Genomic DNA, 24,887 nt, shown 5'->3' with positions numbered 1-24,887 from the left:
AACTATACCTGTTTCCTCTAATATTATCTATAGTGTCCTTTAGTATTTTCTATAAGAGACAAAGAAATCTGTTGCAGGAAGTTCTAGACAGGACTTTTATTTACTTTTCAACCACATTAGGAACAAATGAAGAGGTTTACCATTGCAGGTGTTACTAATGTCATCAGTTTTTTTGCATTGCAACACAGAATCATCATTGACTTTATTTATCCCACCTGTGCTTTTCCTGCTATAACCCATCAAAAAGCTGTGTCCCAATTCCACAGTAATAGACCTTTTACTGATTATCATGGGTAACACCTGTGTTTAACCTATATTTCATGTCCAAATGGCTGCTGTGAGCCCAAACTCTTCCTAAATCGCACTCCTGTTTGCTCTGTGAACGGTTAAGCAGTCAACCTTCTCCTTTCCTAAACATAGACATGCTATGTGCTAGAAATGACAACTTCATTTTGAAGATAGATAGATAAAAGCAACGTGTGATAACATGAAAAATGTGCTTTCAATTTGTGAAAATATCTTTGTTTTTTTTTGTCAAACTTAAGTTAAAGCAGGTACTGAATGATGAACAGTGACAACAACCAATGAGAAGCACTGGGTGTTGACATATTGTTAACATCTTAAAGCTAATTTTTTAACAATCTTTTCACTCATTGTTTTACGATAACTAACTACCTAGCTAATTTGCATCAATCGTTAGTTTAACTAACTTCCTAACATTAGATAACTGAAGATGTAATGCTATATACGTTGCTTTTATCTTTTAACCATCTTCAAAATGTGTTTTTTTAACATGAGCCTAGCATCTAGAATATCAGTCTTTCTCAACTGGAGGGACTTAGGATGGGTCAGTTGTATACAGTGTGTACTTTATGTTAATATTTATGATAAATTGTTGTAGTTTGTAGAAAAGAAATCAACATACTTTCCAGTTTTAAAGTTACAGGACATTTGACAACACAATGTGCTTCACATTTGGTAGCTTTCATTAAGATAAATGCATTGTAGTTTTACAAGTAGGAAGTTGAGATTTCCAACTTTTCAAACAGGGCTGGAATGCATCAGACATCTGGTGAGTGTCTGCTTCTTGGACTTAATCACACGTCACTTGTTTTTATGTCTGGTCTGTAAATCTTACGCTCAGAGTTTATGTACTGGATGTGACCACGGAGGCATGGCAGACCTGGACGTGCTCGCTGCTCAGTCAACCTCCGGCCGTAATAACTAATCCAGCAAACTGTAAACAATCATCTCCCAAAGCTCGTTTGATAGCAGCCTGCAGCCTCTGGTGCACATCGCCGCCGAAACGAAGCCACAGCAGGACAACATGAGGAAAGAAGCTGATAAGACTGATTCATTAGCATTTCTAAAGCTCAGACATAACTGAAGGGAAACTCTTTAATAAATGTGCTCCTGCTATTATTTATTTATTCCCGTTATTCACTTGTACAGAACTTTTATGGTAATACAGCACCGTGTGTGTGCTGTGTTTTTCTTTAGACATCTAAGTTGCACCAACTGTCTCCGTTCGTGACGAGCTTAAATAGGATGAATTTCTTAGTACTTTTCTAGTAAATGAAGGTAAAGCTCTTATATGAATAGGGATTCAGGGATTATAAAAGCACCGAAAACTTTCCATCAGTATTTCAGACTCCCTACAGTCTGGGTTCAATGCGTGACCGGTCATCGCCGTGACGGTTTGTCGGACGTACTGCGTGTTGATCTGCTCTCATTGGCTGCTCAGTTGTGACTCGACTGTAGCAGGAAACAATGGTGGCTAATTACAGCTAAACTGTACACTAAAATATGTTTCTGTAAAGATTTTAGCTGAAAAATAAACGACGCAGTAACAGATTCTGGATTATTTCAAATTTGATCAGCACGGCCTATAAATTGACACTTTGATGCGTTGCTTTATGGTCTGTTTTACTCTAAATGGGACCATTATTTACTAAATGAACATCATACTGTATGGAATAAGATTGAAACTAGAGACTGAGACCATAAACTCATGAGGAAACTGTTTACTGAGCTCATAAATCAAGAGAGAAGTCGGCTCATTTCTCCATAAGACTGAATGGTAATGGAGCTGCCCCCTGCTGGTTGTTACATAAACTGCAGGTTTAAGACACTTTAAGATTGGGAAGCTCTGTCCGTTATATAAACTGTCAATGGTTGATGATTGAGATCAGAATATTACAGCTACTATCCCATTACAGTAGAATATACAGTGTGTGTGTTGAGAGAGAGAGAGAGAGAGAGAGAGAGAGAGAGAGACCCAAACTGTGTTTCCATCCAGCCCTGAAATAAATTTCCCTCCACATTCACATGTAAATAAATGTCAGTTCCTCTGGCTGCTGTAATACCCCAGTGATTCAGCCTGTTGTATATCCAACTTTTTCCATGAGCTAAACAATCGCTGTCAGAAAAAACTGCCCCGTAATGCATTTTTTATAGTTTGCTGGTTGGTCTTGAAATCAGTAGAAGATAAGGAGGAAGAGGAAGCGGTTAATCCGAGCAGAAAGAACCGCCACGGTTAGCGCTGCCTGCTCTGTTTGATTGACAGGTAACCTTTGGGAAGTAGCAGCGCAGGAACAACCAACAGCATCAGTGTCGTCTACTTCACTCTTTCATCCACAGATGAAAATGAAAGAAATGCAAATAGCAGCCAGAAACTTCGGCCCTTCAATCATCTTTATTGGCGTAATGTGGTCTGATGAAGGCATTTGGGAGCGAAAGGACGACGGAGGTGATTGAAGAGAGCTGTCATCCTGAACATTTGTCTCCTTTGTTCTTCCTCTTTGGACAGAGACACACACTCGCCAATGCACAACAATAGAATACGACCAGGACGAGGTTAAACATGCACCTCAGGAGGTCGTTGGACGTTTATGTGTGCACGGATGTTAAACAGGCAGATGTTGCACATCATTTTATGTTTGATTAATTAGTTTCCGTTGCTACATAATGTTTTAACGAAGGTATTTGTGTGTCTTCATTGTGTCTTTGTATTATTGAAGCCACAAAGTGCACATATGGGCTTTGGTTTAAGACTTAAAAGTAGCAATAAAACAATGAAAAAACCCTTACTTAAGGTTGCAGTTTGTAACATTTAAGAGGCATTATTGGCAGAAAGTGTTTTCATTAGTGTTTAATCACCTGAATATAGGAATCATTGTGTTTTTGTCTCTGATGCTGTTTTGATAGAGCTGCCACCGTAGTTTCCTCTTTGTGCTTGGAAGGGAAGGGTGAAATGAGGGAGGGAAGATTTAGGAGGATCTATTGGCAGGAATGGAATTTAATGTTCATAGGTATGAGGTTTGAACACGTTCTCATCTCCACACATCTGCATGAACCAAAACCAAAGTGGAGTGTGCTTGCACTTTGTCTGAAGCATACATGATGCCTTCAGGTGCTGAACATGTAATCACAATGTCACAAAGTTCAAGTCCAGCCAGGGGAACCTTTGCTGCGTGTCGTCCCTCTCTCTCTTTGTCCCCTCATTTCCTGTCTACGATGCTAACTTATGAAGCTGAAAGTCTCACAGTTTTGGTTTTGATCCTCCTCTTCTATGTCTGCAGCGACACCAGTGAGCTCAATGTAAAATGTAAGATAAAAGCTCACTGCTTTACCTAAACTGACCTTTTAGGAACTACATTTATTCATTATGAGCTTTCTGTATTTTCACAAATCTCTCTTCATGTTGGGAAGTGAATTTGAATTACAGCCTAACCCAGATTTAGTGATTTGCAGGTCGCAGGCGGGGTTAAGTTTGATCATTTTGGTTCCATGTAACCTTTGTTTGGACAGCATTTCATTTACTTTCTCTCAGCCTGTGGTTAAATACCTCATTCAGTCATATAAATGCTCTTAAACAACAGCTGTATGTAACCTAGATGACTCAATTTTCACTTTCTATATAGATTAAGCTCGTTGTGAATGTGAATGTTGATGCTTTATGCCCGGAAAATCACCAAATCAGTGGAGGTTAAGAGAAGGTGGTTTCTCTGTGTGTGTGTGTGTGTGTGTGTGTGTGTGTAACCTCCCCTCGCCTCTCCCTCCAGGCTGTTGCAGTAAATAGAAGTGTCAGGTTTTAGTCATCTCGTCTGATGAATTTCACAAGATACTGCTCCACGTTACAAAACACTTTCTGTCATCTCCGCGTTCACTTTGAGTTGAGAATTAGCGGCTCGGCTAATTTGCACGTTCTCGCCATTAAAAGCTGAATCCTAATCCTTTATTCCTGTTTTTCGATAAAGGTTTTTGGTGTTTGATGCACCGAAATGCTCCTCGGCTGCCACTTTTGGCTCGTGGTCTTGCAGCGACTGTGTGCTCGCTTTAATGTGTGTGTTGTCTTGATGACAGCCAGCCGCTGCCTCAATGCCAGGGGATAAAGGGCTGCAGTCTGTCTAGGGGGATTTGGGAGTGATGGGCAGTGATCCAGTTATTGGCAAAACTACCGGAGTAGAAGGACCACATTGGATTTAAATCCTTACACATAGAGTAAGTAAACATATTATTGTGGAAGGGCTTTCCCTGAATAATGATTTTCCCAGTCAATAGTCGATGTTTATGATATTAATGTAATTATGTAAATATATTTATTTAACAGCTGTCTGGTAAATGATAATGGAAAAAGCAGTAATGATTCTGAACACAGTGTAACATCACAACTTCCAACATCACTGAAACAAATCCTGGCGGACTGATCGATACGATGGATGATGGATAAGGTTGTCTCTGGAACAAGTTCCCTTCGTTTTTTTTATTAATTATACAAATAAAAAACGTTGTTTTCAAGTTTCTCTTCCTCCCAAAATACCATTGCAAAAAATGCCTAAAAACATGGAGGGACTGATAAAAAGAAAATAAACTGGTTGCGGTCTCTGTCTTTAATGCAGATATCAGAAATCAAGTTGGCCATTAAATGTTGCAAACTGTTCAGGAACGATGAACAAAACTATGAATTTATCTTTCAACTTCTAAAAGTTAAGTTGCCCTTTAAATATATCATGTAACAGTTCCTCGCTGTCCCTGCAAACTCATTGATTTTTATCTTTGAAACTCACTGCAGTGAATGCAGAAGTTTATATTAAAGGATTTAATTCAGATTTCAGCAGCATTAATCCGGCTGTGAATGAATAAAACCACACATACATGTTGTTTCCTCATGTAACCGCAGTCTGCTGTAAATCAGACCACAGGCTTACCTTTCTTTAACAGATACACACAGATGGATCTGTGTATGTTGTATGGCTTTGATTCACATTACCACACACACACACACACACACACACACACATTGTATTCGCTGATATTCATATTCACAAACATGGAGGATGGTTTGCTGTTTGGCAGGGTCTCAGAGTTTTCTCTGCAGGATTTATGTGGCTCACACACTATTAGTTCATCTGCTTCTCCAGGTTTTAACCACACACACACACACACACACACACACACACACACAGTCACAGGGGGAGCGTTGGCTGATTGGTTTAAGCAGCTTATCTTGACCCTGTATTCATTTGTCAATCATAACCTTGACTTTCCCCGTGTGTATCAGCTTGAAATCCCACCAGTTATCTTTTAAGATGAATACAGATACATACAATGAGCCATTTTTAAAATTATAATTCAGTTGATTGCAGCCATATGAGGGTGTATTGCTATAAAATGTGTGTTTCTGCTGCACTCTGATTCGGGGATCATCACTCTGCTCTTCAGTTGAGGGCTGATTTAAGCTGCTATTTAAGCAGGAAAAGTAATTTTACTTTAATAAACATTTTAAATTGGGACAGATTACTTTGCAAGGTCGCGTTAAAGAGGTTTACTGAAGGCATCATAGTACACACGATCATCTTAATATGACAAATCTGTACTATAAAAACACAAGTACGTGCCGACACTCACGCAGTTATCTCAGTTAGTCGAGTGTGAAGCGGGATCACAGCCGTGGTTCTCTGCTGGATTGGGAGTGAGTTGATGCTCCAAGTGAAGGAGTTCAAGTATCTCAGGGTCGTGTTCGCGAGCGATGGAGCATTGAGCGTGAGACCGACTGGAATTGGACCAAAAAAGGCCCCAGGACCCTCATCCAGCGCAACCCTAACCCTAAACACAACATAACAATAATTCTTTTGCCATTTTTTTTGTCTTTTCTCATCTGGCTTGGGAACGGAGAATGTTGATGCACAGACAAATGTCTGCACCGCCTTTCTTAGCCTGGATATCTACATGTTATAAATAACTTCAGTTAGGAGTTAATTTACTATTTGAAAAGGAAATAATTCCACCAGTTTGGTCAAATTGCTAGCAATCTTTCTTTCGCTGTTCTTTCTGAAAGGAGACGGTCACGCATGAAAGCAACATCAAAACCTATAAATCTGATTCTTGTACCTCTTCCTCTGCAGGTTGACGGACGACATCCCACCTGTAACTTCCTGTTGGAGGTGGAGAGAGACCAGGCGGAGTGTCTCAGGAGGCTGCGGGAGGAGGAGGCCGCCAGCAGCCATAAAGGTCACAATCACTCATTACACTACAGTTAGAAACTCGCAGCAAAGACAGAACTTGGAAAACTTTAAGGAAACCTTCAAAACAGGAAACATGGAGCACAGAGTCTGCAGATTCAAAGCTGAAACTGTATATATGCACGTAGTTTCATACACGTATACGTACTATACACTCTATAGATAGATAGATAGATAGATAGATAGACTTTATTAATCCCTGAAGGGAAATTGGGTTGTTTCACAGCCAGATACATTAAAATACAGTAAAATACAATAGAATAAAATACAATAGAATAAAATACTCAGAAAATATAAAAAAAGATAAAAGATAAAAAGGTAGGAAAGGTGCAAATTTTTTATATCTATATATTCATACCTCTGCCATGTGAGGACGTGAGCAGCTTTCACATTGCAGATTAATCTCATTTTGTATTCTATGCAGCAGATTCCAGTTCAGGTTACTTCCTCTTATTGAAATGCTGGCAGGTCACTGAGAACCTGTGTGACGCAGCCGTATAATATATTGCAACTAAATCATACCTGCAACTAAATCTGGATACGAGACTCACCTGTTGTGACCTCTTCAGTTGACAAATCAGATTATATCTCATGTTGAAATATGAGATTATTTCTCTGCCTGGCAAAATTAATATGAAGCACACACACACACACACACACACACACACACACACACACACACACACACACACACACACACAGAGTTCCTGCCCGTGTTTTAGAAATCTATTCATCTTTTTGTAAAGGCCTTATTCAGTGTGCAGTGTCTGTGATAAAAATCTATTCACTGAATTATTTTGCATTTATTTAGAGTCTTTAGAAGGTTAAACTCTGTGCCAGCGACAATCTCCTGAATAATCTGTTACTTTTTTAGAAAACCGTAAATACAGTGTTTGTTTGGCTAAATACTGTTTGACCTGATATATTACTGTATTTAAATACTAATATCAGCTGCTGCCTCCAGGGCCTCCAGTACAATGTGGGATAAACAATTTAAAACCAATTTTAAATTGTAGAATAGATGACTGCATACGAAGCTCCAATAAAAACGACCATGACCAGCACCCGGTCTTTGGTGGGTATTCACCAGACAATCCTTATGATTGGCAATTACAATACAGGATTGTAAAACCAAGCTCAACTCAACTGAAAAATTACTAAATAAAAGCCTAGTCTTAATGCTAAAGCCTGGGACACTACAATACTTTCAAAGTTGTCAGATCTGTTTTACACACTACAAGATCTTTCAGAAGGAGTCTCTCTGGTCTCCAAACTACTTTTTATGAAGTCGTTATTAACACTATTAATAAGAAGCATATCGTGTTTAATTAGGAAAGTAGTTTAAAAGCCATTTACAGCACGCTGCCCTTAGAAAGTAGAGTGAAATTAGCTGATAATTAGCCTGATCAGCCAGCGTCTGTAATCAATACACACATTATTAAACCATTAATCAAACTAATATCCAACAGCGGTTAAAGTCAGACAACATTATCATACTTTAACAATTCCTTTTTCTGTTCCTGTAGCGGTGATTCAACTTTAAAAATGATACATATAAGCTGAAAAAAAAGCTTCCTGCACCAAACTCCCTTGAAGCAATACAACGTTTGAACAAATCCTAAAGTGGACTGTGAAATGATGATTTCTAACTAAAATAAGTGCAGCTTGGAGGATCAGATACATCCACGATGCGAATTAAACACCGACTCACAGCACTTAATTCATTATGTGTGTGTCGTTATCTGAGGAGCTTTTTCCAGCTGTTACCAAACTCACAACCGGTTCGCTGCTTCCTGTCTGGTGTTGGAGAGAGAGGTTACTGGCTCCCGACACCACTAGCTATTTAGCTTGCAAGCTATTTTTCTGGGGCCATGTTGTTGGCGATCTCCCAAAATAGCCGGCGAGTGGAAAAAAGGGCTCAAATAGTGACTTTAACTGACCTTAAGTTAGGCTAACCGAGTCCCGCCTCCAGCTCTGTAACACACAGAGACACTTTGTGCCTCGGTACCAGTGAAAAAAATCTATTTTTTAAACGTTTTTAAACTTTCTTCGGATGGTTCAGACAGCAGCGTGTATGTGCTCGGCTCTACAGAGATAATAAATACATTATTAACCTGCTGATGTAGGTTAATAATGTATTTGTGTAATATAATAAACAGATGTTTAGACGGAAAGCTTGTTGTGGTAAGAGATGAAATTAACTGCTGCTGCTTTTCCCTCAGAGGAAGTGGCTCATTTAAGATGTAACCTACTTCTTGCATAATTATCCCAAACTGCACTGAACTGGCTCAACACTTTAATACATCAGACCTATTGTCTTACTTTATTATACCATCAAATTAGTTTGAGGTTGAACTGAGGAAAGTTACCAAACGTTTAAAGTTTTATCCGCACAACCGCCTTTAAAATACATGTGTATAATGCCATGCATACTACATGACTCTACATGTTAACACACAGTTTGTGGTCTGATCTCTGAAGGGAAGAGACCCAGGAACAATCGGTTTCATTCTGTTGTTCTCTTTATCTGCCGTAGACTCCCGACTGCAGCCTAAAAGCACGGTTGTATTAGCCTGAGTCTTCCTGCAGCGTTAACGAGGCCGACTTTGCTCTCCAGTGATGCGAGCTTTGGACGCTGAGTCCCCCCCCCGCTGTGTTAATTAAAGCTCAATGACATAAAGTAGAGCAAAATAATAACATGGCTCAAATTCTCTACAGTGGAAAAAATCTTCCGGAGACAGCAGTTTTCTTACAGAGCTGCTTCGTTCATTGGACGAGGCTCTCTGGACTCGGTCAGGTGATCATTTAGATACAAAACAGTATCAGATTTAAGTCGCTCAGCCCCAGTGGGAATCAAACCCTCAACCTACGAGTGTCAGCGCCTTGCTCTTTAAAATTCAGCAGCACACAAGGGGCTCAGGTTTGGACTGAAGCTCTCTTTGTTGTGGTTGAAAGTCAAGTTTCAAATTTCACTCTAGAACTGCTACAAGATGGATCTGGAGGTGAGAAAGACCCTTTAAGCCAACACAGAGAAGAAATCCTAAAAGTTCCCAGAACAAATGAGAAAAAATTCCTTGGCAACAAAGTAAACTGAATTGATAACTGACATATTACACCACAAATGAGGTACAAATCAAGACGCAGTAGATCAAGTCCAGACATTATATACATACATTTGTAACAATATGTTGTTTTTAACGTATCAGACCTATCAAAGTTAGATAAAGATGTCTAATTATTAAATATTTAAGATGTACAGCCAAGAAAGTAAAACTGGATGTTATATTTTTAATCTTATGTATTTAATCTTAATCTTTTACGTAATTATATTTATTGTAACATGATTTTATCAGGTACAAATTTGAGTCTCCAGTCAAGTCAAGTCTCAAAATAAGTCACTTCTCAAATCCAAGTTAAATCTGGTGTAACTGTTGCATAGCTGACTGAAACAAGTGAGAACTAGCATGCTAAAACTGTATATGAACTCTTTAGAGGGAGACAGTCAAAGTCTTTATATGAAATATGAACAGCACATCTGACCTGACACTTGCAGCTCATCAATTTTGTAAAAAGGGGTTTAGAAAGCATGTGTGTGTCATTTGTTTTGTGGAAGTATTGGATGTAATCTGACAAACTGAAATGTCTGCCTGATTGATGGTTAGGGATCACCAAAGTTGACTTCGTCCTGCAGGGAACATAAATGTCGGCACCAACTTCCACGACAGCTTCAACCAATAGTTGTTAAGGAATATTACACAAAATCAAAATCCAACGATGGCGCTACAGAAAGTCACAGAAGTCTTGAGAATTGAAACCCGCTCCTTCTTCTCACCTGTCAGGAAGGTTAAGGTGCACCAGGATTCACTCTGTTGCCACTGGGTCCCGCTCATTTCTGTGCTTCAAGATCACAATCCCTCACTGATCTCCCACCACTCAACACAGCCAGTTGTGTTTGTTGGAAGCTGCAAGTTCTGACTGAAGTCCCTTTTATGAGATATTCAATCTGGGATGTTGAACATAAATACAAATGGAGTTTGCCTGCAGAACGTTGGATTCACTGAAGTAAAGAATCTGTGGCTGAAGAAGGTTAATGGGATACTGTCACACAGTACGTATAAAAGAAATCCACTGGTTTAGATAACTGCATGTAATTGAATTATAGCGGTGCTGGGAAAAAAAGGGCACGGTGCTCAGTCAGCCATCGATGGTAGTGGATCGAGAATAAGAAGACCAGAAACCAGAGAAAGAGGATGTCCCTCCAGATGTGTGCTGCTGTGCGTTTGGTGTGTCGTTGCTTTAAGGCGATGGTCCCGTCTGCCTCTGATGTGTTTCTGTGAAAGCGCACAGAGAAAGGATGGATCACTTAGCGGGTAGATGGAGTTTTCCTCATGCACTGATGAGTTTGGATTTGTGTTGGAGCCATTTTTCCCCCAAAGACATCTGTTCTCCCTCTTTTGTCCTCTCTTGCCCTCCATGTCTCTGGTGTTTCTCATTTCCTCTTCCACTTTCTCTCTTCCTTTTTAAATCACCTTCTTTTCTTCTTTCTTTTCCTCTTGCTATCTCCTATCTTTTGTTCTCTTTTTCATGGTTTTCTCTAATGTTTCCCTTTTTCTCTAAACAGGGCTTCCACTTGCTTTTCCCGTCTATCTGGTCTTCTAAAAAACCTTTTCAACAGTCTTATAGACTGAGTTTTGTATTTTCACAGTTCGGGCCACTTACAGGGAGGTTACAACACAAATAAGCTTCAGTTCCTACTTTAGAAATACAATCTGCAACTGACTGTAAGGAAATGGAAGGGCAGAGCAACTTCACCAAGACAGCAGATCAGAACAAATTATCCCGCGTTCTTAGTTTCTTACATTTCTGACACGTGAGTTGGGGAAAAAAAAAGGGAAGGAAGAAAAAAGAGAGGAAGAAGGAAGGAAATACAAGAGGGAACAGAGAAAACAAAAAAAATATAAAGCTGAATTTTCCTAAAAAAAAGCCACATGTTTCCTGATGCCTCGGAGAAGACATACTGTACGCCTCAGTGACACTTCTGTCATTAAGTTCCACAGAGGATGCAATCTGCTCTGCTTTCCACCCAGCCCTCACCCACCTAGACACAACCGACTCACATGTGAGATTGCTTTTCATAGACTTTAGTTCAGCATTCAACACCATAATCCCACAACAACTCATCTGTAAACTGGACCAGCTGGGGCTCAACACCTCCCTTTGCAACTGGCTGCTGGACTTCCTCAGTGAGAGGCCACAAGCAGTACGAGTTGGCAACAACACCTCGAGCAGCATCACACTCAGCACAGGGGCCCCCCAAGGCTGTGTGCTCAGTCCCCTGCTCTTCACCCTGCTGACTCACGACTGCACACCAACCTACAGCACCAATCACATGGTGAAGTTTGCGGACGATACAACTCTGGTGGGTCTCATCACCAAGAACGATGAGACCCACTACAGGAAGGAGGTCAACCTTTTGACCACGTGGTGCAGAGACAACAACCTCCTGCTGAATGTCAGCAAAACCAAAGAGATTGTTGTTGACTTCCGGAGAGGCCACACCGAACACCCACCACTGACCATCGATGGTGCTGCTGTGGAGAGAGTGAGCAGCACCAAATTCCTGGGGGTGCAAATCAGCGAGGACCTCTCCTGGACCACCAACACTGCATTACTGGCGAAGAAAGCTCAACGGCGCCTCTACTTCCTCTGCAAGCTCAAGCGAGCGAAAGCTCCCCAACCCATCATGTGCACATTCTACCGGGGCACCATTGAAAGCATCCTGTCCAGCTGCATCACTGTGTGGGGCGGGAGCTGCACTGAATACAGCAGAAAAGCACTGCAACGCATAATTAACACAGCTGGTAGGATCATGGGTGCCCCACTCCCTTCCCTGCAAGACATATACATCACCCGCCTCACCCGTAAAGCTACCTCGATTGTGAGCGACGCCAGCCACCCTGCACACAGTCTGTTCAGCCTCCTGCCTTCTGGAAGAAGGTAGAGGAGCCTCCGTGCCCGCTCCACCAGACTCACATTCATCCACCAAGCTGTCAGTATGCTAAATTCTCTACCCTCTCTCCCCCCAGCCACATCCTCCAGGCTGTCAGAAAGCTGAACCCCCCCCCCCAAAACAAATCACTCCGGAATCTGGACATACTGTCTCCTGCACTACTATTATAATTAGTTTTACCATTACTATCACCACATACCACATGGATTAAAATTGGCTGCTATTTATTTATTACTATACTGTTTATACTGTTTTTTTTTGTGTGTTTTTTTTTACTGACTGTTCTTTTGCAATGTTACTATTACAAATACATCTTACATAATTTTTCTGCTGCTATTACCATTTTTGCACTACATTAGTATTGTATTGTATATTTTTATATTATTGTATATTTTATATTTTATAGTCTGTTGTGAAATTGAATGTTTAAATTTTAGTATTACGAAATGTCTTGTCTTATCTGTTGTGCCTGTGCACTTTATCTGTTTCATCGCGGGTGAATGAGAAACGTCCTCTCGATTCCTTGTATGTCTGGTGCATGTGAAGAATTGACATTAAAGCTGACTTTGACTTTGACTTTCATACACAATATTTGTTGTGTATTACAAACCTACGTGAGTACACACAGGAAGAAACTTGTTTTTACAGCCCAACTTTTTCTGAAAACAACAATGTATGCGGTGACTGTGCTTGGAAATAAAGTGAGCGACAACAGAGCAAAACCTGATAAATGCATTGGGTTTGTAGTGTTAAAGCAGCGCAGGTGATCACAGAGAGCAGGAAGCAACAGAGTCTGTCCCTGCATCCGATTGTCATTTTGTTGTTTGGAGGAAGAAGGATGAGATTTTCTTGTTGTTGTGATCTTTTCAAAACCTGCAGTGGAAATCTGACAGGAGATGCTGGTGATTGGCTCTGCTGGTGCTCAGACTTCTGCCTCTCTCACACCTCAAAGTTACAAGTTTAATCTCTGCAACGCGGAGCGAATCCATCAGCGGTCCTGGATCTGGACAAAACAACAATGCTCGAGTTTTACAAGTCGCTCTGGATAATGAAGTCGTCAGCTTGACACTGTTTGTCTTTACCTTATCATTATGAAGTAAATGGTTGCACAGTGTGATGACTGTAGAGTAATGACTCCATCCATGTTGAGACTGGTTCCCTATAAGCAGGTAATGAGTGAAATACAACCACTCAAGTTACTGTAATTAAGTGATTTCTTTAGGTACTTGTATCATATGTTTTCAAGTGTGTAATTTTACTCTAAATTAAAGCTCCAGTGTTCAGAACTTAGTGGCATCTGCCGCTGTAGTTTCAGCTCTCAACTCCCTCGTTTCCCCCTCCTTTTCCAAGCACCAAGGAGAAACTGCAGTGGCCGCGAACACCCCCATCTGGAGCTGGCGTTTAGTTCAGGCTACTGTAGAAACGTGGCTCATTGTAACGAAACAATAACATAATGATTCCCATATTCATCCGATAATTTCTTCACTGAGCTCTGAGGAAAACGTTTAGCGTTTGGTTGGGGGCAGGGGGGTCAAATGGTTGTCTCCGTGTTAATTGTGTGCAATTGTCAAACCGTTTCAAACACTATAAGAGCCAAAATTTGGGCAAAAAAGAATTAAAGAAAGAGGAAATGGCTGGTTTGTTTCGCTTCCTACCTCCTCTGGCTATGTTACAACTTGACACTAATAGGTTTCTTTTACTTGCAGTTTTTTTGTTGGTCCTCTTTACGGTCTGATGCCCCGGTGGCTGGCTGTGTTTCTTCGGCAGGGATGTCGGAGACGAGGGCTACATTTCACCAAGCACACTGTCGCCGTTCATCTATCGCCAAAAAGCCTTGTTGACCGCTCAGTTTGCCATCAGCACTTTTGCACCCATTAAGGCTCATGCTGAAGAGCTGGGAGAGCTATTCTGGGAGGCAGTTTGTTTGTTTTGTCTCTGGAGGGTGGGTGGGAGTTTTTGTATTCATTCAGGGCCACTCCTCCCTTGTATTCTGCTCTGATAGTGTCTAAATGTCAATGTATGTCTCCAGAAACACCAAATCCAAAATGTAGTACGATTGTTTTAAGCAATGCATAGTTTCTTCCACGTCCTATTTTAATGTTTAATTGTTTTAAATGAGCTGTTTGAGTTTTATCCAGGTCTCTGTTGGGTTAATGTATCTCACAGGGATGTCACTGAATAAAAATGCATTACTTGGATATGAAGAGAGGATGTGAACAGCATCTGAATTTGTGCAGTAACATTTGGGGGTTTTACTCACAATTCAGTCCACTTTTGTTTTTTCACCTCAAAAACTAATTTGCAAAAGCACATTCTGACAAAATCCTGTTTTCTATTAACAAAATGAGGAAATTATGTTATTAATGTATCCTCAAACCTCAAATATGGTGATAGTAAACATATCAGAAAAATGTTCACTGACATTTGTTTTCATCCAGAATAACAGTATTGGCCTGTAGTGATAAAGCATTATTTCCCTTTAATAGTTCTGTTTAGGCACTGGCAGGGCTTGGTTAAGGTTTGGGAAAGATCTGATTCAATACAGAAAAAGTCTAGAGAGTCAAGACATGACATTAACATTTAATTAAAACCAGGATCTTACCTAACCTTAATCGAAATGCTTTCGTTGCCTTAATTTAACCACAGACTGGACTGGAAACGCCCAACATCCACCCCAACCACCTCCTGATGATCACATGCTTCATTGGTGCTTCATTCAATCAAACAAAAAGTTGACACTGAACGTATCCAAGTAAGCAATTACAGAACATTTGTCACCAAAACGCAACTGAGAAAGCATTTTAGTGAAGTAGAAACATGATTTCTTTTAGTTGGAAACTTTAGAGTCACAAGAGATAAATATAGAAAAATCTTCTCTCATTATCGTCAAATTTAGACTTCTTCAGAATCAAATGTAATCCAAATAATTGTTGTCTGCCCATGATTACAGTGCGAACAGGAACTGGTGGCTAATGCGTCGTTAATGGTGAAGATTCACCGAAATATAAAGAAACATTGGCCATAAAGACAAAAAAACCCCCACCGAAGTTAACATAGTTTTTTATTTTTTATAATTCACTTTTTATTGCTTTTCAACGGTGCAACAAAAGAACCAACATACATGAACTTGAACAAGAAGTTAACATAGTTTAAAGCTCCAGTGTGTAACATTGAGGATGATCTATTGGCAGAACTGGAATATGTTTTCATTAGTGCACAATCACCTGAATATATATAAAGGTTGTGTTACCTTCGTCCGCCATGTTTCTACAGTAGCCCAGAATGGACAAACCAAACACTGACTCTAGAAATGTCCTTTACACTGTATTTATTTCAAGTTTGTTTTAAATGAATCATGCTGCCAGGTACAAAACACAAAAGAAGTTGCTGAATTTTACTGAACTATATATGGCCATTAATTTAGGGGACTTTTTAAATGCACTGCTCTTCAAACTATCTTTAAGTCTTTTGAAGGATAATTACACTTGTCTTCTGATTCTTTTTAACCATGTGTCTGTTGGTCCAAAAATGGAAGACAAATTTTCTTAAAAATGGAGGGAAATTATCTTATCAGAGGTTAATTTTTTCTAAGGAGGAAGCAGTCATTCTTACAATGACTGTCAGTTAGTTTGAATATAAATTATGTTAAATTGCCAACAAATTATGAATATTATAGGGCGTATTGTGAGTGAGTCACTTGAAAGCACACTGAGAAGCTCTCAGACTTGTATTATGCTGCAGCTGTTATTTATTAAGGAAAATATATCAGACACTAGAGAAGCTAAATCTGTAAGACATAAGAAATATTACTTTACAAAACATTTTAAAAGTTTTTAATTTCGATCTGGAGCTACACCAACGTGAGGAAGAAAGTCATGAAATGATGTCGAAGAAGACAATGTTTAAAAAATGTCCGCTCCCTCATTATGAAGCAATAATTGGAAAATAATTCCTTCCTCCGCACTGGAAACAAATGGCCGACATTTTCAGCACATTTAATTCAATTATTTCTGTCAGCTGGTAACAAATGGGACAGAAAACATGGAGATGTTTTAAAAATAGTGACCACTGTGTCTGCCTTTGCTAATGAACATACAGTGTAGATATACACTACTCACAAAAAGTTAGGGATATTCCACTTTTGGGTGAAATTTATGGAAAATGTTAAAAGTTGATGCTACAGTGATATATCATGAAAGTAGGGCATTTAAGTAGAAGGTCAAATTAAGATCACCTAGAAAGGTTATAGTGCATTTTATGTACATTCTGAAATTTCATCCGAAAGCCGAATATCCCTAACTTTTTGTGAGTAGTGTGTATAGAAGTTTAATCACCTTTCAACTGAGCCTCAGTCGTGGTCAGTGTTGCTGATCTGGTAAACGAAGGTCGGCTCGGATCCCTAGACGGTGTGATACACACACAGCTCACACAGGAGCTGCCACCCACCACCACCACCGTCTGCAGACCCGGTGAAACTCCTGATGGTCCTCCTGCCTGTGAAGTCGAGAATTCAGTGTACGATTTTAGAGATGTTGTTTAATTCCTGCTCCAACTGTACGAGTAATTAGTCTGCAGCGTAAAGCCAAAGCTCACGATTTACTTGCTCACACTGTACATCCTGATACATTTTTATATGTTTGATATTTTATTAATAATGCAAGCAACTGTCATTAATGAGTGAATTTCTTATGTATTAGTTGTTAGACAATAATTTTACTTTAAGCTTGTCTATAAGCTACGACCTGACAACTGTCAATAAAGTTTTTGGTGGAAAGTTCAGAAGCATACAGAAGTTTGTTCTGCTAGCAATTGCTAACAAGGCAGAAACATGTTGCCTTGATCATCCGTGCCATTGTGTGTGCTGATTGTCAAAAGGAGGCGGGAACATCAAAGCTCACCAGCCCACCACGTGGCCACTTTCAGACGCTCTGTTTGCCACTATGTGCAGGCGCAGTGAGAAAAAAGGAACTGACTTTGGGGAATTGACTCTTGGCTTTGCTTCAAAATGTCTGATATGATAGAAATGAATCCAAACATCCGACGGCCGTTTGGTAGCAGTTGATCGGTCCTCGCTGCCCTATAAATACTGCATCCTAAACAGCGCCTACCGAAGCTCTAAAATGAGCTGTGTGGCTCAAAGATCGGGTCAGCAATGGGCTGAAATCGTACAGTGTACGTCCAGCTTTACACTGACAAACACCAGACCAGATTCAACACCCGGCAGTAACACACTGGTTTATTTACCGTACGTATATGTGACGCTGCAGTTGAAGCTGAATGTGTTTTACTCGACGTGGCATCGATTAACCTTTGCATGGACGTCCATCGTGTGCCTGTGACTAACGGTGTTTGTCTGGAGAGGAAAGTCTTTAATTTATGTCTCTGTGTGAAAATGTACTCACAAAGCCACGTTTGTTTTTTTACAGAGCCGGGATGCAAAGGAGAATGGGACAGCATAGCGTGCTGGGAGCGAGCTGAGATCAGAGCGATCATCACCATCCCCTGCCCGCGAGCCCTTAAGACTGTATTCGGCAGAAATGGTAAGTTATTTATTCATTAATTAATAATGAGTTACTGATTTGTTTCAATTTAAAATATACAAAGATTAACATAAAATGCCATTTTTATAACACAGTTTTTCTTATAAATTGAAACATGAATAGCTGATAGTCACAGATTATTCAGGAGACTTCAAGAGAGTGGGGAGAGTAGATTCAGACTGGTTGACCATCAGATAAAGAGAACCCTATCTACAGCCAGTGTTTGGTTTGTCTCTTCTGGGCTACTGTAGAAACATGGTGGTTCAACATGGCAGACTCCATGTAAGGAGACCAAAAAACTCATTGGTTGGTTACGAAAACACAACAATTGAAAGATTATAATGATTATAAAGTGATTATTCACGAATGAAAACATACCTATCTTCTGCCAATAGATCCTTCTCAATGTTACACACTGGACCTTTTAAGAGGTTTGCCTGTGGCTTCTGCCTGAGTACTCTGATGTTATTTCTGCTACACAATTTCTACGACTAATATATAAGACTAGGGATGAGTAAGACAATCAAAATCATTGTTTTATAATTCAATTGAAAGTTTTGGAATGATAAAATTGAATTGCTGAGATAAGATAAGTAAGACGTGAGTACTGGGTTCCCTCGTTGAATCCATCAGCATGGAATCCAGCCAGCGACCAGATGGCGGTTTGCATTTACACTCAGAGACGTGCTCTGATTTACATCGATGACCGACCATTACGTAAGCACCCAGCGGCTCATTTGGAGCCAAATCTGACACCGAGGCTTTCCTGTCTGGGACGGATCCAAACCTCCCTAAAGTTACGTACATTTTACAGAAGTAGTAAAGACTCATTATGTAAGATGTGGCATCAACAGTGGTCTGAACATCCTGAAGCTGAGAATTTTATTTCCCCTAATATCCAAAGGGAGACATTTGGCACAAATAATTGTATTTTTTTTCTTCAATACACAGCCAATTAAACTGTAAAAAAAAAGTTGGAGGAAACTTTGAAAGGCTTTTACTTTATTTAGTTGTACTGAGCAATATTTTCTCTCATTAACAGCAAATGCCATGAAACGTAACAGGGTTGGCTGTATTTGCCAATCCCTCTGCTCCCAACCCCTCGACCTGCGTGTGGCTGCCTCGCAGTAATGAACTGTCAGATTAGTGTAGTGCAGTAAAAAGTAGAATATTTCCCTCTTATGTGTAGTGGAGTAGAAGTATAAATGAGCACAGCCCCAATCGCAGTATGTTTGCTTCCTGCAAAGAACCAACATGGTGAACTCGAGGCTTCAAAACAGTACCCCACAAACCAATGGGCGACGTCTCTGTAGGTTGAGATATACTCAAGTAAAATCCAAACGTCCACTTTCTCCTGCAGCCAGCTAAGTAGGGTATTCTAGACATCCCTCTCATCAACAATGTTATACAGCTACAAGAGGAGCTGGAAAGTAAAATACAACCTACCTCTAAATTGTATTTAAGCACTTGAGTAACTGTAGTTCAGCAGGTGGTGGATCGCTAATGCAATGAACAAGGTTTCAGGCACTGATTATTATACAACACTGCATGAATGTGCCATGGCAGGATGTGATAATTACCTCCCATGAACACCTTTCTTCTTGGACTTGGGTGGCAAATGGAAGACGTTGTTTTGGACAACCAAGGGTCTGTTGATTTCCTTCATAGATGGTGGCAATCAAGGCTTTAACTTAGAAAATATCTGTTTCTTTGATGAAAAGTTGAAAATACAGGCCTCTGGACTACCGAGGTGGATCCACTGAGCTCTTGTGCTCCAATAACGGAGCCAAAGAAGCTACAGATAAATGCTGTGTCTGGTTTCTGTTATTAGTTTAAATGCATTCACTTTCACATTCTGGGTCAGTGTCGGATGATGGTGATGACTCTCGCCTCGGGGGGCCCTATAGGCAGGATATTCTTGTGGGGCTGATAAAACTGAAACTATAAACTATATATAGGTTCACTTTATGTGTTATTTGTTTTATGAGGACATAGCGTACAGAATGCATTGCAGCATGAGAACAGGTGAAAGTTTTGATCTCTTCATTAATGCGTGATGTCCGGGGCAGTTCAGTAAATCGGCTACCTTTAAATGACCGGACTGTTTTTAGTCTGCCGGTGAAATAAAGTCCCGTTGAGAGGGTCGACCTCTCTCTCTCTCTCTGACAGTTCTCCTGTGCACACTCCCCTCTCTCTGGTTTTGTTCTCTTTTTTTGGTTATGCAGTCAGTGATTCTGTACTGGGTCAGAGGCATTGATTGGCTTTATGTCTCCCAGCGACTTTCTTTATATCTAAAAAAAGTATTCAGCACATAGGGGGGCAGGACGTTGCTGGTATTTGTCCCCAATTTGTAAAAAAAAGTTATTAAAACACTGACATATAAGACTGCAAAACTGGGCCGGGAGTATTTGCAAATTGGCACTTAACTTCTGCTGCTGGACCTAAGGCAGTAAAGATCATTAAGAAACTAACATCAGCCACAGAAGAGGTGCAGATTTTACAAACAATACCGGCCATCGTACGAGTGAGACAACTACGTAATTGTAAATTTTGAGTGAAATATTCCTTATTCCATCCACTCTTAGATATGCCTTTTCCATCCGCTATGTGGGGTTTGTCATTAAATCTGCTTTTATCACCTCAAAAATATTGCAAAAGTGCAACCATTTCTCTCTCTGAGTGACACAGAGAAACTAATGCGTGCTTTTGTCTCAAGAAGGCTGGATTACAGTAATTCACTCCTTTCTGGTCGACCCCATAAAGTCACAAATCTGATTCAGAGTGCTGACCAGGAGCAGAAAGAGAGTTTTAAAGTCCTTACATTGGTTGTACTTCGGTTATCCCATTGATTTAAAAATTATTTTACATGGTTTTAAAGCAGCGGTATATATGTCAAACATGCTCACAGAGTATGAACCACAGCCTCTCAGATCCTCTGCCACGAGCCCAGTTAGTAGCTCTAAAGTTCAGAACAAAAACCTTTTGACGAGGCACCTTTAGTTTTTGCACTCTGCTGAAGGATCTAGGAGCAGCTTTGTAAGTATTTCTAATAGATTTTATTTCTTTGTTATTTCTACCTGCTTTCTTAATTTATTTTATTTAGTTTTTAGTATTAAACGCTATCGTTATGTCTCTAAAATCCATTGTATTGTATTTTATTGTCACATTTATCATTGTATTTTTAAATCTACCTTATTTACTTTTTACTCCTTATTATCATCTTGTCAGTCATCTGTGACGCACTAAACTGTATAAAAAGGTGCTATACAAATAAAGTTTGATTTATTGATTTAATAAAATTCAGCTTACAGAACACTACAGACGTGTGCACACCTGCTACAGACTGAAAAATAAGTCTGTGTACATCTGGTATTGTAAAATGTAGAGCTATCCACCTAATTTGATTATCCAGGAGACATGCTGCTATGTTCAGGAACATTATATTTATTTTAAAATCATTCAAAGAGAAGTTAAAATGTGCAGTCTTGTAAAATGTTTCCAGAATTTAAATCTCTCGAACCTTTTCCCCTCAATGCTCTAGGAAGGTTTGTAAGAAGTTGGGCATAAACTGCTTCGATATGTAGATTAATAAATGAAGTTTGGTCTTGTGGGATTTTCCACAGACATCAGAGCAGGGTGAGAACAGTTTATAGCGGCATTAACAACAGTATTAACATCACTACTTGTTAACTGGCACACCTTCATATAAATCACTGTTCCTCATTAAAAGCTTCTCTTCACCTCGGCTGTGTTTACCCCGCTGTGACACTGGGAAGAGGGTTTGTTAAGCGTAGTGAAGCAGAAGTGTGGTGACGTTACTTCCAGTCAGTGAACAAGAGATGCTCCGTGTTTTCTACAGTGCAATCTGGGAATTTCCAAGGGATATGAACTTCCAGTGCACTGCAGCGATTGTAGCTCTGGGACACCCAGAAAATGTCCCCTGGGAGCTCGCTGCCTACTGGACAGGGGACTCATTTAAGTGATACTGAGCTTCACTTTACCATGCCGAGTTCTGAGTACCACTCCACGCTACTGGAGAACTTTATCTTAGACTACAATGTGTGACAAAATGCATGATATCTCAACACTTTGATGGCTTGATTTATAGTTGTGCATCGCCCCTACCCACGCCGTTATGAGCGTTTATACTTTATACTAAAAAACACTGACAAAATGCCAGTTGGTGTGTTTCTCTGCCACTGTGTTGAGTTTTGACCGCCTGTGAAACGAAAGGACGAGGGAATACTAAGACAGACAAGAACATGTCATTCAGTGAGGCAGCGTCCCGTGTGTGTTTGTTTGTGTGTGTGTGAGGCCAGATGTGAGTGTGTGTGTTTGTTTGAAGAGGGATTGTTAACAGCATTATTAACCCACCTGGGTTCTGCACGAATCGCTTCCCATTCTCAGACAACGCACGCACACACACCGAGCCGACCAGTCACAGATGTTGCGTTTTGCCTTGCTGCGATGTGTGGTCAAATTTCTGGGTAGGTGCATGTAAGGCTTCGGCGTCGGGTCTATGTAGAGGTATGAATCAGATGTCAAATACTGCAGCTTGATCAGTGGCCCTTTGTAACGCTGTAGGTGGCCCCTAAAAGGTCTAGTGAATGGGTCGTCCCCTCTACTAAGTAATGTGATTATTTCCCCCTACTGGCTGGGCCCTGAAATACTTTCCCCCTTTTTTCCCTTCTTTATAAGCAGCCCTGTCCCTCTAGTACCATTTCTGGGACACCTACATATAAATCACTGTTAGCCATTAAAAGGTCCTCTTAGCTTCAGCTGTGTTTACCCCGCTGTGACACTGAGAAGAGGGAGTGTAGTGAGGAGGACGTGTGGTGATGCCAACGTCAATGGATGCGACCACCACTCAGTCATTTTTGTGCCTAAACTAAACTAAACTGTTTCACAACATCTTGCACATGAGCTTTATTTTGAAAGTCTAACTGGACATTTTATATTTTTTATTGCTACCTCGACTGTGCAGCCCTGCGCTTCCAGAGGTGGCGCTAGAGGGACATCTACAGCGTCATGTTTGGAAGCAGAAGGCTGCTGACCAAGCGGTGGTATTTGAGGAGTTTGCAGTGAGAACGTGTTCATATATTCCACCCAACCAAACTTTTAAACCAAACTGACACTTTTGCTAACTTGTACCTGTTCAGTTTGCAGTGAACACAAGCGAAGGCGGAATAAAAAGTCTGTTTTTATCCCTTTGACGTCACTGATTCATAAGGAGAAGCCTCTCGGTGGGTGCGGGGGCGGTGAAGTGTGGAGCTAATTTGCTGTGCCCTGCATCTCTTCCTCTCTCGCAGGTAACATTAGCAGGAACTGCACGTCAGCGGGATGGTCGGATGTTTTCCCAAACATCACCAGCGTGTGTGGGTCGGACACCAGCCAGGACAAGGTACAGTAAACCGCTGCTGTCCTCCACTTCCTCTGTGTGTCGTTGCCATAAATGTCAGAGCAACGTCTGACTGTGCAGCGGGGAAAGGAGCTGCAACATTACATGGACCATTAGCGGGCTGTAATTGACGAAGCCTGCAGGGTCGGATGTTAATTAACACCGGTTAGTGGTGAAGGGCTGCATCTTTAAAAGGTCAATATGTCTAACAATAGTACGATACATGTTTAAATGTGAGCAGTTTGGTGTGTGTGTGTATGTGTGTGTGTGTGTGTGTGTGTGTGTGTGTGTGTGCTCCCCTGCCTGGCTTTTGCGTCATTGAATGGAAAAAGAACCCAGCATCAGCCTTCACTCTCTGCAGTTCCTCCTCCACACAGACAGTTTTCGGGGAAGCAGAAGAAAGTTTTCTGTGAGGAGAATGTTTGTCCTCGTTTGGCTTCGGCGGTGATAATTGCTGCTCCCGTCCTCTTTCAGTGCTGAGGTTCAGTGTGGGTCATCCACCGGTCTTATTCTGAATCACCCATTGTGCTTGTTAAATTAACTGTCTCCCCGCCTCTCCCCGTCACTCTTTTGTCTTCTCATTTCTCACTCTTCCACTTCTGTTTCTTTAACTCTTCTCCTCTTTCGGTCTTTCTCATCAGGGGTTCGAGTCCCGCAGGGTCTGACGGTCGATTGTTTTTGTGTGTTTATTATTGTTTGTTTTCTCGTGCTGCGGCTCTAATTGCAGTGAGCTGGAATGAGCTAGAAACATGAACCCTGGCCCGATAACTGGAAATGGTGAGCAAGTGCTTCCCAAGAAACATGAACCCAATCAGCCAGACGGAGGCGCTGTAAAGAAGACACAAAAATTTTATTTCAGAAAGGACACACCCCTCGCACCGTAACCCCGAAATTCCACTGAGCACAGTTTCATAGCGTCATGTTTGCAACGCAGTTTAGCTCCGTGATCCACGCGTCTTCAAATCCCACTGAGAGCATTTCAGAAGTGGAGCATCTTCAGATCGTGCTGCAGGCCTAACACTGTTTACTTACGTATTTTTTCCTTAAAAAGGGTATAAAACGGCCTGTTTCTCTGCTTCAAATCTCCTCTAACCTACCTCTGGCTGATGGCCTGGTGCCACAGTGTTGATATAGGGGGAAAGTTGATCCGGAGTCTGCACGCGGTATTTTGTTTTGAAAGTTGACCAGATTCACTAAGCTGTTTCTGTGTCTGACTTCCTGCCAGTGCGATCTGCTCTGTGCTGCTCGATGCGAGTGGGTCGCGGGGTTCCGTCAAAAGTAGACCAACTACGTATTCTACTTTGAGCAGAGCGGACGATTCTGGGATGCATCTGAGACTGGTGGATTATCGAGCGTTTCCTAGAACGGGCGTGATCAACACCAGAGACCACGGTGGAGCCGGAACGTGTCGCGGC

General features: G+C 40.9%; 1 protein-coding gene across 1 annotated transcript in view; it reads left to right on the top strand.

Annotated features, from left to right (window-relative positions):
* vipr2 (vasoactive intestinal peptide receptor 2) overlaps nt 1-24,887 on the top strand; it is a 64,101-nt gene that overhangs the window by 16,329 nt on the left and 22,885 nt on the right. The window contains exons 2-4 of the mRNA XM_051388794.1: nt 6,408-6,513; nt 17,961-18,074; nt 23,384-23,475. Of these exons, the coding sequence (XP_051244754.1) occupies nt 6,408-6,513; nt 17,961-18,074; nt 23,384-23,475 (312 nt within the window). The remainder of the gene's footprint in view (nt 1-6,407; nt 6,514-17,960; nt 18,075-23,383; nt 23,476-24,887) is intronic.

This window comes from Dicentrarchus labrax, unplaced genomic scaffold (genome assembly GCF_905237075.1).
Source record: "Dicentrarchus labrax unplaced genomic scaffold, dlabrax2021, whole genome shotgun sequence".
Lineage (NCBI taxonomy): Eukaryota > Metazoa > Chordata > Actinopteri > Moronidae > Dicentrarchus > Dicentrarchus labrax.
The sequence above is the reverse complement of the archived record's forward strand: the minus strand, read 5'-3'. Positions and strand labels throughout refer to the sequence as shown.